The 15196-nt window shown below is 42.5% G+C and overlaps 1 protein-coding gene across 1 annotated transcript in view; it reads left to right on the forward strand.

The window, feature by feature from the left end:
• The first annotated feature begins 6292 nt into the window (after window positions 1-6292).
• The window catches only part of chd3 (chromodomain helicase DNA binding protein 3), a 38483-nt gene continuing 29579 nt past the window's right edge, over window positions 6293-15196 (forward strand). Inside the window, exons 1-10 of the mRNA XM_044098253.1 lie at window positions 6293-6737; window positions 7938-8154; window positions 9387-9471; window positions 9559-9681; window positions 10358-10610; window positions 10781-10914; window positions 11014-11143; window positions 12647-12822; window positions 14261-14530; window positions 14611-14814. Coding sequence (XP_043954188.1) covers window positions 6566-6737; window positions 7938-8154; window positions 9387-9471; window positions 9559-9681; window positions 10358-10610; window positions 10781-10914; window positions 11014-11143; window positions 12647-12822; window positions 14261-14530; window positions 14611-14814 — 1764 coding nt within the window. The 5' untranslated portion in view covers window positions 6293-6565. The remainder of the gene's footprint in view (window positions 6738-7937; window positions 8155-9386; window positions 9472-9558; window positions 9682-10357; window positions 10611-10780; window positions 10915-11013; window positions 11144-12646; window positions 12823-14260; window positions 14531-14610; window positions 14815-15196) is intronic.

The raw sequence follows: 15196 nt of genomic DNA on the forward strand, positions 1-15196 counted from the left end.
GCGTTTAGCATTTTTTTTTAAAAAGGGTTTTTCAGATTAAAGTTTACAGGTACTGTTTCTATGACCGTATGGCAGGCTATAAAACCTTCAAAAACAAACACACAAAAAAATCAATATTTATCAGTTCCACAGTTTTCCAGACTCTAAATATGCAAACATCTGAGCTCATCGTCACACCTGGCTGTTTGACAGGAAATAAAGCTTTGTCAGGAGAGCGGCCAGCTGAAACAACAACATGGATTTTCTTTAGGATTTACTCACAGGGAAGTCAAACAAAATCACCACTGTCATTCAGACAGGAAAAACAAGAGGGCTCAAAAGAGGAAGTCATTCACTGTCGTTTCTTAATAATAATTGTATACATACATAATTCAAAAAGGTCGATACTGAAGTTCAATTCTTGTTTTAATTAAAAATAGATTTGGTTAGTATTTAGTCTATATATATATATATATATATATATATATATATATATATATATATATATATATATATATATATATATATATATATATATATATATATATATATATATATATATATATATATATGATTTTTAATGTACTTATAAATCAGGGCTATTAATTTATTAAAGCAAATCTCTTAGATTTCTTTACAAAAATAAAACGGTATGATAAATATTCCTGTCCCAGAGTTTCCTGTAGGGGGCGTACTGATGCAACTAACACAAGTCAACAGTGCTCTGGATCCATATTGAAACATCCAACTGAGTCAGAAAGATGATGGACAAGTTCGTTTTTAAACCCCCCGATATTTTTTTTCCCAGAGTAATAGACTAAATCAAATCAAATCCAATTTTATTTGTATAGCACGGTGGTTTTCAAAGTGTGAGGCGCGCCTCCCCTGGGGGGCGCCAGAGCACTTTAGGGGAGGCGCGGTGCGAGGGAAAAAAATAAACCGGAAAAGCTATCTGCTTGCTGTCTACTGATGTGAGAGAAACGTCTTTTACGCACACGATCAACTCTGTGGATTTAGGAAAAAGTTGGTACTGTGGGGTGCGCGTGTGGAGCGGGGATCAGTGGAAATGTTTCCCCCCTTAGAGGATGTTTTGGCCAGTGATGTCAGTGACGTTACTGACACCACTTTTTTCTGTAACGAATAATATAACGCGTTGCTATTTCAAATACAATAGTCAGATTACAGTTACTTATCAAAATCATTTTTGCGTTACTATCTTCTTTTGTTATTTAATCGTATTTCCTCTACTCGTCTTGTCGAGTGACCGACGTCTCTATGCAACAGAAATGTAAACAATGGAGGGAGATGCGCATTTTGTTGGTGGAAAAACTGGAACTATTTTCAGTTTCTGTCGCCAAGTCCGATTATTATAAACGGCTTTGGGCTTCATCTTTTAAAAGTCGCTTGCAAATTTAATGAGCGGCGGGTTGCGCCTTTTTGGGCTCGTTTTTGAACGTGAAGTTGCTCATTTGGGGTTGGAAATAAGCAGAGACTCATAATAAATCCCAGAATTTGTCCATCATTAAGGTAGTTTTAGTCAGTCTCTCCCTGTTCATCATTTCCTGGATGATCCGTCCCGCTGAGTCTTTGTTAATGTCAAGTTAATATATTACCTCTGAATGACGTCGAGCCAAGGCGTTGCGCCCAGAAAACTGCAAATATCGAGACTAATTTAAACAGCGCAATAACGTGAAAACAGCAATGAACGTGTCCGTAGTTGGCAATAGTTATAATGGCAAGTGCTGACTAGCATCGTTATAATTATTAATATTACGATAAGTGTCGCAGCCATCTGAGCTGTGGAGCTGCAGGAGGAGCTCTGTGCGCTGCGACATCAAACTCAGGGGCGAACGCAGAATCTGGAGGCTGGGGGAGGGCTTTAAAATCCTTCTTAGAGTTTTCCAGACAACAGTGGACCACACAAATTACTCATGTTTTTTATTTTTGTACAATCTCCTCTTCAGTTCAACCTTATCAGTGGAGACACATTGTTGATGTTACCATTATAAAATAACTTACAATTAAGTATTGGCAAAGATCAATGTGATTTTCACAGGAGGCAGAGCGTTGTTGTTAGCAGCTGCTGAAAGTAACTAAAAAGTTACTTAATCCTGCAGTTAGTTACTACTTGACTTGGAAAGTAACTTAGTTACTTTCCAAGTCAAGTAGTCAGTAATATAACTAAGTTACTTTTTCAAGGAGTAATCAGTAGTCCGATTAAAGTTACTTTTTCAAAGTAACTATGCCATCACTGGTTTTGGCCAGAGCGGGGTTGAAGGTGGAGTTTTTAGAACTCCACCCCCCTCCGCCCCCCTTGGGGGGGGGGGCGCAGCAGGCATTAAGCTCCTTGAAGGGGGGCTCACCCTTTCATACTTTGAAAACCCCTGGTATAGCACATTTCAGCAACAAGGCATTTCAAAGTGCTTTACATCATAACAAACAAGCACAGGCCAAAACCCAAAAAACACTGTAGATGTACAAACAAAAGTCTTGCAAATATTACTGATAAATAACCTTTATTAAAGTTAGACCACTATGTCTACAAGTCCTCACTGCAGGAAAGTCCTTATTGCACAGTTTGATTCTGCACTTGTTGTCAAAAGCTGACAACAAGTATAGGAGTGTTTGGTTTAAATATTATAGTGTTGCTAAAATGAGTTACGATGACAATCAGATTACTATTTATTCTGTTTCGGAAAAAAAATATTCCTTAAATTTACAGCCATTTCAATCCACGCTACAATTACTGTCTACCAATGATGATGTCATGACATTGTTGCTATCTGATGGAATAATTCATATTTTGTGAATTCAAAACAGCTTTTGATATAAAAAAAAAATCAACAGACGTCAGGAAGAGAATTATGGTCCTAATCAAGTCTGGTTTTTCTAGATCCCTCAAGGTGCCATGGTAGGCGTCTATAAACTACAATTGCATGTAAAAACAGGATGGGAATTTCCAGCCATCAGCTTGTGCGTCACAGATATAAAAACATGTTTTAACATGAAATGCATCAACCCCAGAATAAAAGGGCAATATCTTGTAAAAAATACTAAGAGAAAGTATTATTATCCACAAGGAAATTAGTCATGTAACTGAATGAGCTAAAGGGCCACTCAGAGAGGAAGAAGCCATTAGTCCAAAAGCAACATAAAAATAAAATAAAATACTGGGCGTGCTGTGGTGGTGTAGGGGATAGCACGACCCACTTTTGGAGGCCTTAAGTCCTCGACGTGGCCGTCGCGGGTTCGATTCCCGGACCCGACGACATTTGCCGCATGTCTTCCCCCTCTTCTTCCCCCTTTCCTGTTAGCCTACTGTCATATAAGGGACACTAGAGCCCACAAAAGACCCCCTGGAGGGGGAAAGAAAACCAATACAGTTTGCAAATACTTTAATATATGGGGAGTTTGTCTAATGACACTAAAAGTGAAACGTGTCGACTGTAAAGGTGTAGCAGCGTCATCGTATGGGGTGATTTTCCTGATATAATATTTTTTGCTGGTGCACAAAGCAGACGGCATGATGGGCAACAAACATCGCATGGAAATATGGCAGCAGCATTTCGAGGTGTTAACTTGGAAGTTAAAGCCTGGGCACAAACGGGTCTTTTGAATGGGAAGCCAAATAATTACAAAGCAGCTTAAGAACACTGTTTGGAAGGGCCCTTCATAAAGCTCTGATTTCAGTAATTTAGAAAGTGTGTGTGCAGAGCTGAGAAGGCGCGCGAGCGAGGCGGCCCACAAACCTGACCCACTTACAGCGGTTCTGACAGCAGGAATGAGCCTAAATTCTAACACCTAAAATTATTAAACCAAGTCCTACAGTTTAATATTACCAAATAGTAAGGGAAGCTATGGAAAGTTCTTTAAAGAAAGTAAGAAAAAAAGTATCCTAAAAATGTGATATTTTCTGTTAAAGTTATCACTGTCCCCTGTCTATTGTAGAAATGAGAGTGGATACACACCAAAAGCAAAAATCTATAAATCAAGTAAGGCACAGATTTAACCTCTTCTAAATCTCTTTAAAGGCTTGACAGGAAGAAAAGAAAAATCACCACCAAAACTAACAAACTGGCTACAATTTGGAAGAACTCCTCTGTTGAGAGTGGGACTTGCCTCACCAAAACCAATTCAGGCAATAATGGGATTCTTCTCTGGGCTCCTGCTCTGACTGGCTGTTATTTAAGCTGCTTCAGCTCGCGGGGCCGCCGGGGTTCAGACCGCCAGCTCTGAGCGCGGCACAGGAGCCGGTGTCTTCCTCTGTGTCACACTGCATAAAATCTGGGTTAGCTGGAGCTCAGCACCCAGGGGAGGCACTTTCTCTCTCTTATCCCTGACACGTCTCGCTGCCAAACGGACACGGGAGGCTTTGGGGGAGGAGGAGGGAGGCTGCTGGGTAATCTCGGCACAGCAGTCCAAATTCTGTCTGGGAGGGGAGCTTCCTGGATGGTTTCACCCCCTCTTTTCATCTTGCAGTCACACAGTGAGACACACGCACAGCTATGACTGCAGATAATGTGGCTGAGGGCGTACAAGCTGCACAGTAAGTGAGGTCGTCTCGCCAGCCTTTCAGTCTGGCACCCGCTGACACCTCGGCGGCCAGGGCCTCAGTGTGTGAGGCAGTGGGGAGGGGGTGAGGGTGGGCTGCAGACACACAATCTTCCTCGTCGCACACACACGCCGCGCTACCAGTGTCTCTCGCCGCCTTGGCAGATGTTGGGTTTGGATCGGGGGCGCTGAAAAATTCCTCCTCTCTCGTTCGCAGGAGCCGAGCCGGAGCGGCTCAGGCACCTGTTGCGGCAGACGAGGCTGGAAGTGATCAGCAGGTTGTCTTCTGGGTGTCGGCGCCTCAGCAGCTGACCTGGGAAGAGGAGAGAAGGACGCGAAAAAAAGGTCATAAATGGGGTCACCGCCTCAGCGTTGCTTTGCTTGTTGAAATGAACTGGCTTCTTTCTTTTATGAAGTGTAAACAGTGTGACCCCAGGGTGACCTTTGAAGCCTCCCACTGCTGTGATTTTTGTCTTGTGTTATGGAACACTGCAATGAGGTCTAGCCCAAACATTCAACTGGAAGCAAACACATAATTAACTCAAATTCAGGGAAGTGTTACAACAAATTTGAAGAAGCCTCTGACTGAAGACATTATTGTTTTTCGCTTTTTTCTTCCACTGTTTTTTCTTTTTTTTAAAACAGAAAAAGCCACATAGTTTTTTATTTTCACCTATGCATACTTAGTAGGAGATCAGCATTTACAAGTGGTGTGCTAACCCTATTTAAATGTACACCACACTTTTCAGATATTTCTTTGTAAGCGTTGTTTTTTTTTGTAAGAAATTTTTCATTTAATTCCCTTCTTTGTGTTGGTCTCATAAAATCGCAGTAAAACCCAAAGCGGTTCATGGTAACATGAAGAGGTTAAAGAGACGTTTAGCATCCAAATATGTTTTTTTTTTTTTTTTTTTCATTCTGACTGTGCTTGAGTGCACAAAGGCTGTCAAAAATAATAATTTAGTCAAAAAAAGTGCCCGGAGCAGCAGCAGCAGCAGCAGCAGCAGTCGCCGCCACTGAGGGGGCCTCCCTGTCATGGGAGGGATTCCCATGGCCTTACTGCCATCCAGCTGACACATCCCGCTGCTAACGAGCGCTCAGATTTACAGCTCAGAAACCATCCCTGCGCCTGTTTCAGACCTCTGCACGACTTCCACTCTCACGTTTTAGCGCTCTGCCACGCTCGCTGCGGCCGTGTGTCGGAGTGGAAACACAGTTTTGCGTTTCACCAAAACACTTCAATCCCCACCACAAGTAGTTAATTTTTAAGCAATACAATCTGATGTAAGGCTGGGCATGGCTGCGGCAGATTTTTTCCCAACCCCCCCACTCTCCCTCTCTCTTTCTTTCTCTCTGATCCCTCCCCAGCACTCACTCACTGACTCGTGAGCGCGCACACGCACAAACACCGCTGCTCCAAAATATATTTTATTATATCCAGCGGTGGTAGGGGGGCTCAGGCGACTATACTTGATATATTTGTGTCGGGCTCTGCATTGCAGACAGTGTGTGTGTGTGATCTTGGCAGTAACAGTGACAGATCCGGATTCGTGACTGATCCGGACTTGAGAGAGAGAAAAGAGAGGGAGAAAAATTGGGGGGGCAGACCGAGAAGAAACAAACAAGTAACAATGTAACTTACATGCACTCACACACCCCTTTTTTCCTTGTAACAATGTGTACGTTTTTAACGAGGGAGGGGGGCGCGCACAGGGAGAGAGACGGAGAGAGATAGAGAAAAAGGGAGGGGGTGCGTTCTGAAATAATATAGTCAGCCATTTTTTATGTAAGGGGATTTTTTTCTTATTGGGGGGGTTGTTAAAAAATAAATATAAGAGGGCGGCCATCTTTGTTGCTCAGCCTTAGTGTAAAATATTCCAAAACGCCCCCCTACTTTTCTCCCGTGCCGATTTGAATATTAAATAAATAACACTCCATCCGCTGCAAGAATTACAGCTTCGTTGTTTTGTGTTTTATTTTTTTTAAAAACACTGAACACAAGGACGGAGCCGCCAATGACAGCAGGAATATAATAATGTCCTCTCCTCTCCGCTCCTGCGAGGAAGACGAGGGCATGGTGGTTAATTCCGAGGGAGGAGATTTTGATGAAGAAGACAACGAGGACGACGGAGAGCTGGACGAGAACGCAAGCGACATAAACTCGCCGGCGGCGCCTCGGGAAACTGCAACACCACCAGCCGCGCCAGGTACGGTAGACTAGCTGCTAAAAAAGAAAAAGAAGAAGAAGAAGAAAGGGAGGAAAAAGACAGGCGGACAGGTCGCGGTCGGGAACGCGCGAAAAACATCACACAAAATAATAAATAAAACTCACTTTAATGGCTGAAGATTGCTTTTTAAAAATTTATTTATGTACAGAAGTAGCCTTGTTATCTGAGCTATCTCTATCCATGTCCTGGACTGTACAGTAGAGTAGAGTTGCTCGGGTGCGCGCGCACACAAAAAACGCAACACGAAATAGTTTACAGAACCTAAATGTGAATTGGGTGCCATATTTGCAGCTAAATATAAAATAGAAGGGACGACAAACCCCCGGTTCGCTCCTGCCACTTCCTCCATCTCACCTCTTCACCTCCCTGCAAAGTTTAGCCAAACTCGCCACAGAGAGCCCGCAGAGCCATCCTCCAGAAAGTTGCAGTTAAATCCCCCCCCCACCTCTTTGCTGTGACAGCAGCTCCCTGACATGACATGGGGACACATGCAAATGAAGACGCCGGGCTACAGCAGGATAATCAGGTCGCCCCGAAGGTGTAGAAAAGCTGCTTCAAAAACAAAACAAACATGGACTCCCCCGCCGGAGGCTGCATGTATTTGATACCCGAGGAGCTGGTTTCGCAGTGCAGTCAAACGAGGCAGAAACTACCCCACAGTATTTGTGTCGTATCGTCCTCTGACATACAGGTCGAAACGAGGCTTCCCTGTAAATGCCTGTCCAATTCTGTTTAACACAACTTAATGGAGACTTTATTAGACGTTAGATTGAACGACAGTGTGGCTTCAGCTTCTGTGATTGACTAGCTGAACGAGATTATTCTGGAAGTTTCTCCTGGCAGTGAACTTGCACTTTGCACTGAGCGTGAACTAACGGTCGGCTGGCCAGCCTGTAACGGTAAAGGGAACAAAGATACATATTTGCTTTAAATAATTAATTAAGGTGAGCTAATTGTTAAACTTTGTATGAAAATGAATATATTATTTGTATTAACACGTTATTGAAGGTTAAAATAGAACAAATGTTGCCGTTTTGGCAAGCTAGGATGGTTCTACTTTCATGAATGAACATAACGGAGCAGTCCTCCATTGCTTTGTCTTTATCGCCGCTGAACCGTGCCAGACGGATAAATGAATGTTTGTGTCGAGGACTTTAACCCGCTCACGACCTCTCTCAGCGGCCACAGCGGTGGTCTCGGTCCCCTCTTCTCCACCACCGCTACCCCCACATCTCCATTGGGAATTGCAGGAGTCGTTCCAGTTCATTACACTGGTGGGCCTCTCTGAATCACCGAGCCCTGCGTGCATGCAGCGGCCGCCCCCCGGCGTTTCGTCGGCGGACCGCACTGCTGCACGGCTAGGCGGGAATCACAGAGGCTCCGGAGTGAGGAGGAGGTGGAGGGAGGCTGTTGTTGCTGCTGCGCACCAACAAAGGCGGGCACACAATAAAATCTGACAGACCTAGCTTATCAAGCAGCCAGTATTTTGGCTGCGCTTTAACGCTTAGCTTGTTTCTTTTTTAAATAGAGGCGGCTATCTCCACTTGCCTATCTGTGCCTCTCCTCGCTGCATAAACCCAGGTCAGATTGCAGGTTAAATGGTAAAACTGAGTGCTAGAACGGTCAGACATATTCACATAATTTATTCATTGAAAGGGAAATAGATTTATTTAGTCCCCCCCTGTCTTCACAGTTTCCAAATGATGAGAATTTCCTTCTTTTAAAAGTTTTATGGTTTTTCAGATTTTGTCAGATGTTCTTTTTGCCAATCAAATTTAATGAATATAAGTAAAACAAACACCAAACAGTATCTTGCAAAAGTAACTTTTTTACACTTTGTCATGTTACAGCCATAAACTTTACAAATATATATTTTGAATAGGATTTCATATGGCAGACCAGTATAAAGTATTGCATAGATAGACCTTTTGCTGCAATTCCACCTGCAGGTCCTCAGGGTTTTCTCCACCAGCTTTTGCACATATAGACTGAATCTTCTATTGTTCTCCTTTCCAAAATGGCCCAAACTCAGTCAGAAAATCTCTGTGAACCACAGTCAGTCTTGGCACAGATCCTCTTTTGGATTCAACTGAGTTATTCTATCACATTCATATAATTTAATTTAAGTCATTATAGTTATTGCACTCCTGAAAACAGCTGTTCAATAAAGGTCAGATGTGCCTGCTTAATAATTAGTTGACTTCTCCAGGAAGTTGGAGATTTCGTCAAAAGTTGTCAAAAACCATGTATGCTTTTTCTGCCACTTTACAATTTTGCAATAGTTTATGTTCTTTTAACTATGTCAATAAAATATATTTAATTTAGTTGTTATAACCTGACAATATCTTCACAAGGCTCTGTCGGTGATTATCACTAAGTGTATTGCCGTAAACCAATAATCCCTGACTTGTAGCATCTGGTGCCAGCTGTCAGATCTCCTTTGAGCTCCCCAATTGAACTAATTCACCAATTGTCATCGTTCAGATAAGGTCAAAGGTCACTGAGACCTCTGCAACTTTATCATTCAGTCTTTTGTTGGGGGCAATTATAATCAGCAGGGATTAGTTGGTTTACTTTACAAGAATTAAGCTCAGAAGTTATTTCATTTCTGTGCTCTCTTGAACCCAGGAAGATGATGTCGGATCGAGAGGTCCCAAGAAGAAAGGAGAAGACACAAAGAAGAAACCTGCCAAACAAAGAAAGCATGAAGATTGTACATTACATGTGTTGTGTTGGGTTTGTCACTATTCTCTATTCTAACTTTAAAAAAAAAAAAAAAAAAATCCCATCTGCCCCTCAGGACAGCGATGTAGAGCGAATCTCAGACAGAGAAAGAGACTATGGTGAAAACTCAGACAGCATCGCCAGTGATTATGGCTCTGGCGAGAAAAAGAAAAAGAAGAAAAAAAAGAGAAGAAGAAAAAAAAAAGAAAAAGACTAGACAGAAAATTCTTGCCGAGTTGATTTACATATCTTAACAGTAAAAGATGAGTTTAAGATTTCCTTCAATATTATATTGAATCTTCAGCTTTATTTTAAGCAAATAAAGACTCTAAAAGCTGATTGGTTCCATTCTTTGACAGCCAACATGCCCTGATTGCCTTAGTGTTAGACAATGCCTTCACAAACGACTACAGGGTGAATTACAAAGCTGCCAAAAGCTTTCTGCTCATTGGTTGCTAGTGTAGCTACATCATGTGCTTTGAGTTATACTCGGTATGCTTTCTCAGTCATGTTGGATGAACCATTAAAAATGCTTAAATCTCAACACCTCTCACTCCAACTGTTAGTCCTAAAAAGTCCCAAACATTCTTGAAAACACTATTGCATTGCTTTCATTGCAAATTCTTGCCTGAGTTAGCATTTACATATTTAACAGTTTAATAATGATGAGTTATAAAGATTTCCTTCAATATTTCATACCTGTGTTGACTCTGACAACGTGAATAAGCTACAGTACCATGTTTACGTTGGGGATTCTTTGGTTTTTTGAGATTTGGTTGTCTTGATTTGACTGAGCCAAAGCCGAGTTTGCTAACACAGCATAAAGCCACAGAGTCGGAGAATATGGTTGGAGTTCCTGATGACCGTTGTGTCTCTGGACTCCTCCCAGGCCAATGATAGCCAAGAAGAACCCGAAGATCCCCATGTCGAAGATGATGACCATCCTGGGGGCCAAGTGGAGGGAGTTCAGCTCCAACAACCCCTTCAAAGGCAACGCCGCTGCCGTCGCAGCCGCCGCCGCCGCTGCCGCCATCGCTGTCGCTGAGCAGGTCTCTGCAGCAACCACCTCGCCCGAGCCGCCGCCTCAGCCGCCGCCCATTAGAAAGGCCAAGACGAAAGAGGGCAAAGGTCAGTGGCAACTTTAGGTCTTTTGTAGTGACCGTTTAGTGTTGTTTTTGTTACGTAACGGTAAAGGATTCATCCAATTTCTGTTACCACTTTGTTGTTGACACTGTCCACGTAGGGGTTGATCAATACATTTCCAGTTCACTTTGGATTTGATCTAATTACCTGTGCAGGTCCAGGATATAAAAAGCGCAGTAAAAGTCCTAGAGTGCCTGACAAGAAGAAAGCCCTATCTAAAGCTAAAAAGATGGCTCCCATCCGTATTAAACTATTACCAATAGCTGGGAAGAGGAAGAAGAGCTGCTCTGTGAGTCCGATGTTCGCATTCTGCTTAACTGATGGAGATAATCACCCCCCGTTTCCCTCCTTTCACTCTGTTGCCTGATTATGTTTTTTCCTCTGTCAGAGCGACGACATGGATGAGGAAGAGTCTGAGCAGGAGGACTCCAGCGTTCACAGCTCCTCCGTTCGCTCCGACAGCTCTGGCCGAGTGAAAAAGAACAAGCGGGGACGGCCTGCCAAGAAGAAGAAGAAAGGTAAGAGTGAGCCTGCTTGTTAAATGAATTCCACCTACTTTAAAAAATTTTTTTTTAAAATAATTTTGCATTTTTACAATTTATACCGAATTTAGAGTTTGGAGTTTCTGCATCCAAAATATTTAGCATTGTAATTCTTATATCAGAGTGTAAAAGTATTAAATTTGAGCATCTAAAATTAAGGCCTTCAAATGTCTTAAATTTATTGGGAGGAAAAAGTAGGTTGGCCTTAAATACATTAATCACAGGTCTTAAATTTTGTCGTGGCAGGACTATTTAATTTCATATTCTATGTAGCTTTTTTTTTTCTTGTGAGACTTTTCTGTCATGTTCATTGCGTTGGTTGAAGCTACTGGTAACTAGCTGCTAATATGCTCTTGCTAGCTACGCAAAGGTATATTAGCAGCTACATCAGCAAGAACTATTGGCTCTGATCCCTGCATTGGAAATAGAGAGAGGAAAAATACTAACTAGCTAAAAAAAAAAAGTTACTAAACTGTCTTTTTTGCATCCGTTCTGGTTTATGTGCAAATTTATCACCAGTTGCCTGGACGACGTTTATTTTTTGCCAACCTGTACGATGCTCCATTCATTCTATGCAAAGCAGCTTGATAAACAGCTGACAGTAGGAAAGCTTCTGCACTTTGCTAACAAGAAAGAGGAATTCAGCTCTTTGGAAATTAAAATTTCTGTTTCGGAAACTAAAAGAGCAGCAGCCCACCTCTCTTTTTGAGGCGATGCTGGTTTAAAACTGCAATTAAGAAGATACAAGCAGCATTTCTGTTAAGCAGCAGACTGCAGGCTGGTTACAGGCTGACTGCGCAAACTCCTGTTACTCTATACAAATCACAATACCTTCTTGTTTTTGTAATAATTTAGCCATTTGGGTGCTTGTTGAAAGTAGTAGAAACTGCAGTCGTGCATCCTCAGCTTTATTTGTCTTTCCGTTGCTTCTTCGCCATTTTACCAAGTTCTGAATTAGTTCTTGCTGAAAAACAGGCTCACATTCACTGACCTGGTTAGATATTCAATGGGTACTTTATTCTGTCATCCGCTAACATTTTTCTATGGTCTTTTTTTCTGTTTGCCTGGCAATTTGTGGACTGTAACCTCAGTGGGGTTTTTTTTTCTAAATGTTTCCATTAAACAAAGTTCTTTTTTCTGTCTTTTGGTTCACGTCTGATCTTTATTAAACCCTTGTTTATGTTAGCACTGATTGAGAAGATGTCAGATTTATGACCTTGAGATTTAAAGTCAATTCTCAAGAAGTGTTTGTTTTTTTTTATGCCTCATGTTTCTTTGATACATCTATCTTAAAAAGACCGCCGGGAAAGAATCCGCATATTTACATGTGTAACTAAACACACAATTACTGCGTGGATCTTTTTAGATGATAATATTATTGCTTTTGCTTTAAAGATACCTCATGTCTTTCGTAAAAAAAAAAAAAGTTAATAAATGTGTATTTGTTTATTTCGATATGGTTTGTGGTTCTGTTTCCAGGTCCAGGTGAGGAAGAAGGCGACGGCTATGAGACGGATCACCAGGACTACTGTGAGGTGTGTCAGCAGGGCGGAGAGATCATCCTGTGCGACACCTGTCCTCGAGCGTACCACCTCGTGTGCCTCGAGCCTGAGCTGGACAAGGCCCCCGAGGGCAAGTGGAGCTGCCCGCATTGTGTGAGTACAGCCTGCAGAGAGCAACGTCTGCTCTTAATCTCTTAGTCTATATTCACCGCTGTATTCTATATTCCCTCCTTAATCAATCCTCATTTCTAGTGCTCAGTTTCTACTAGAGAGGATTAAAGTAGAAAAGTCTGTCGCAGCCTTCTTAGTTCCAAAACCAAAATTTTCCACGAAGGGACGTGGATGGCAACAGATAGTTTTCCTTTGGACGCACTTTTGTTTTCTATATGAAAAAAAAATATAGGCATTTTATTTCTTGCGGAAATATGGACAAAACAATGACTAAATATCTCCCATAACTTAGATGAAGACAAAAGTTCACTTAATCTGATGTCACAAGTTCACAAAGGGGTTTAAAAAAAATCATTTTACCAAAAGCTCCTGTCTTCACTCGGGACATTTGACGAACAAAAGACATCCTCCCATCTCAGTTCTAAACTAATTTATGTATATTTTAAATGCCCGAAGAAAAACTAAATTGAAAGAAATTCCGATTTACAAGAAAAAAAAAAATCAACATAAATGACCATGACAAAACCAGTTCATCTAAATATCACTACCTAGGGAAATAGTGTGAAACTGCCGCTTAAGCGTGCTGTGGTGGCGTAGGGGATAGCACAACCCACATTTCGAGGCCTTGAGTCCTCGACGCTGCTGTCGCGGGTTCGATTCCCGGACCTGGCGACATTAGCCGCATGTCTTCCCCCCTCTCCCTCCCCTTTTCCTGTCAGCCTACTGACATATAAGGGTCACAAAAGACCCCCTGGTGGGGAAAAAACAAACAAAAAAAAGAAACTGCCGCTTAAAAAAGAACAAAAATATTTTTCAGACGATTCAGAGACTCTGTTATTGTTGCTTAAACTAAATAGCCGCACATCTTAAAGAAAGTGACGCTCTGGTCTTTGGTAAAGATGTCCAAAAAAGATTTTAAAAAGTAATCTTTTGTAATAACTCGTGATGGATAGAGTAGAAGAGTAGCCATATTTCATAATGTTATTACTCAAGTAAAAGTGAACTGTACAGTGTGGTTAGACTACTCCCATGTGCACTTGCTGCACCATTTGGTTTTACTCTGAGACACTTGACCAGGGAAGCGGGTTGCAGGAGGCAGGCGCTACATGACTCTGTCAGTCCTTTTTTCATCCACTGAGCCTCCTGATGGTTTGACATGAAGCGTTGATCTATTTTTCATGAACTCCTCACTGAGTCTCCTGAGTCCAACTCTCTGACACCTCCTGTCCCGCTCACATTCACACTAAAGAGAACATTGCATCTCAGCTGTAGCCCAGGTTCTTTTTGCCCTAGAGGCTGAACCCTTTGAGCCTATCGCGCTCACTTTCCTACTATCTCTACTGCCAGATTCAAGTACAGAGATATAAATGACCCCAACTACCCTTTCTGTCATTAGTTGTTCTTTTTGTTCTTCATGCAGGAAAAAGAGGGAATCCAATGGGAGGCGAAAGACGAAGACTTTGAGGACTTCGAGGAGGACAGCGAGGACAGAGTGATATCCGAGGTCAGCATCGGGGTTCCCGCCGGCGCGGAGGAGGAGGAGGACGACCACATGGAGTTCTGTCGGGTGTGCAAGGACGGCGGCGAACTGTTGTGCTGCGACACGTGCACGTCCTCCTACCACATCCACTGTCTGAACCCTCCGCTGCCCGAGATCCCCAACGGAGAGTGGCTCTGTCCGCGATGCACGGTCAGTACACGTTGCACGAGTCGCCTTTAACTCGAGGAAGAACTTTTGAGATGCGATTTGGAGATGTGTCCTTGCTGCAGTGCCCGCCAATCAAAGGAAGGGTCCAGAAGATCCTCCACTGGAGGTGGGGCGAGCCTCCTCCTCCCATTCCTGTCCCGCTGCCCCCTGACGCTCCTCCCGATGCCCCTCCACTGCCGCCAATGAAGGGCAGAGCTGAGAGGGAGTTTTTTGTCAAGCTAACCAGCCAGTCGTACTGGCACTGCACCTGGATCACCGAGCTGCAGGTGGGAACAGTAATAACATTTTGTGGTTTTAGTCCAGGGATTCCCAGACATTTTCATCCCCCAAGCACCTTTAGCTTTTAGGGGAACCCCTTTGCATACCTACGGAGAACACTACAAAATATGTAAAGAAACATCAACTTCAAAATCATGTTTCTGGCTTTTGTTGTCTGTTGAATAATTATTACATTTGTTTAATTTAAAAACAGCCTCATACATTCTGATCTTATCTGGCCGTGAGTTTTCAGCATTTTGTGCAGCAGTATCCTTCACAGCAAGTCTGCTGGACGGTTCCTTTTGTCTTTTCCTTGTCAGAAACTTGTCCATTTCACATTAGCCAGGCTAGTTTGAGGAGCAAAGAGGCTTGATAAATTCAATGAATTAT

The sequence above is a fragment of the Gambusia affinis genome, linkage group LG18 (assembly GCF_019740435.1).
Source record: "Gambusia affinis linkage group LG18, SWU_Gaff_1.0, whole genome shotgun sequence".
Taxonomy (NCBI): domain Eukaryota; kingdom Metazoa; phylum Chordata; class Actinopteri; order Cyprinodontiformes; family Poeciliidae; genus Gambusia; species Gambusia affinis.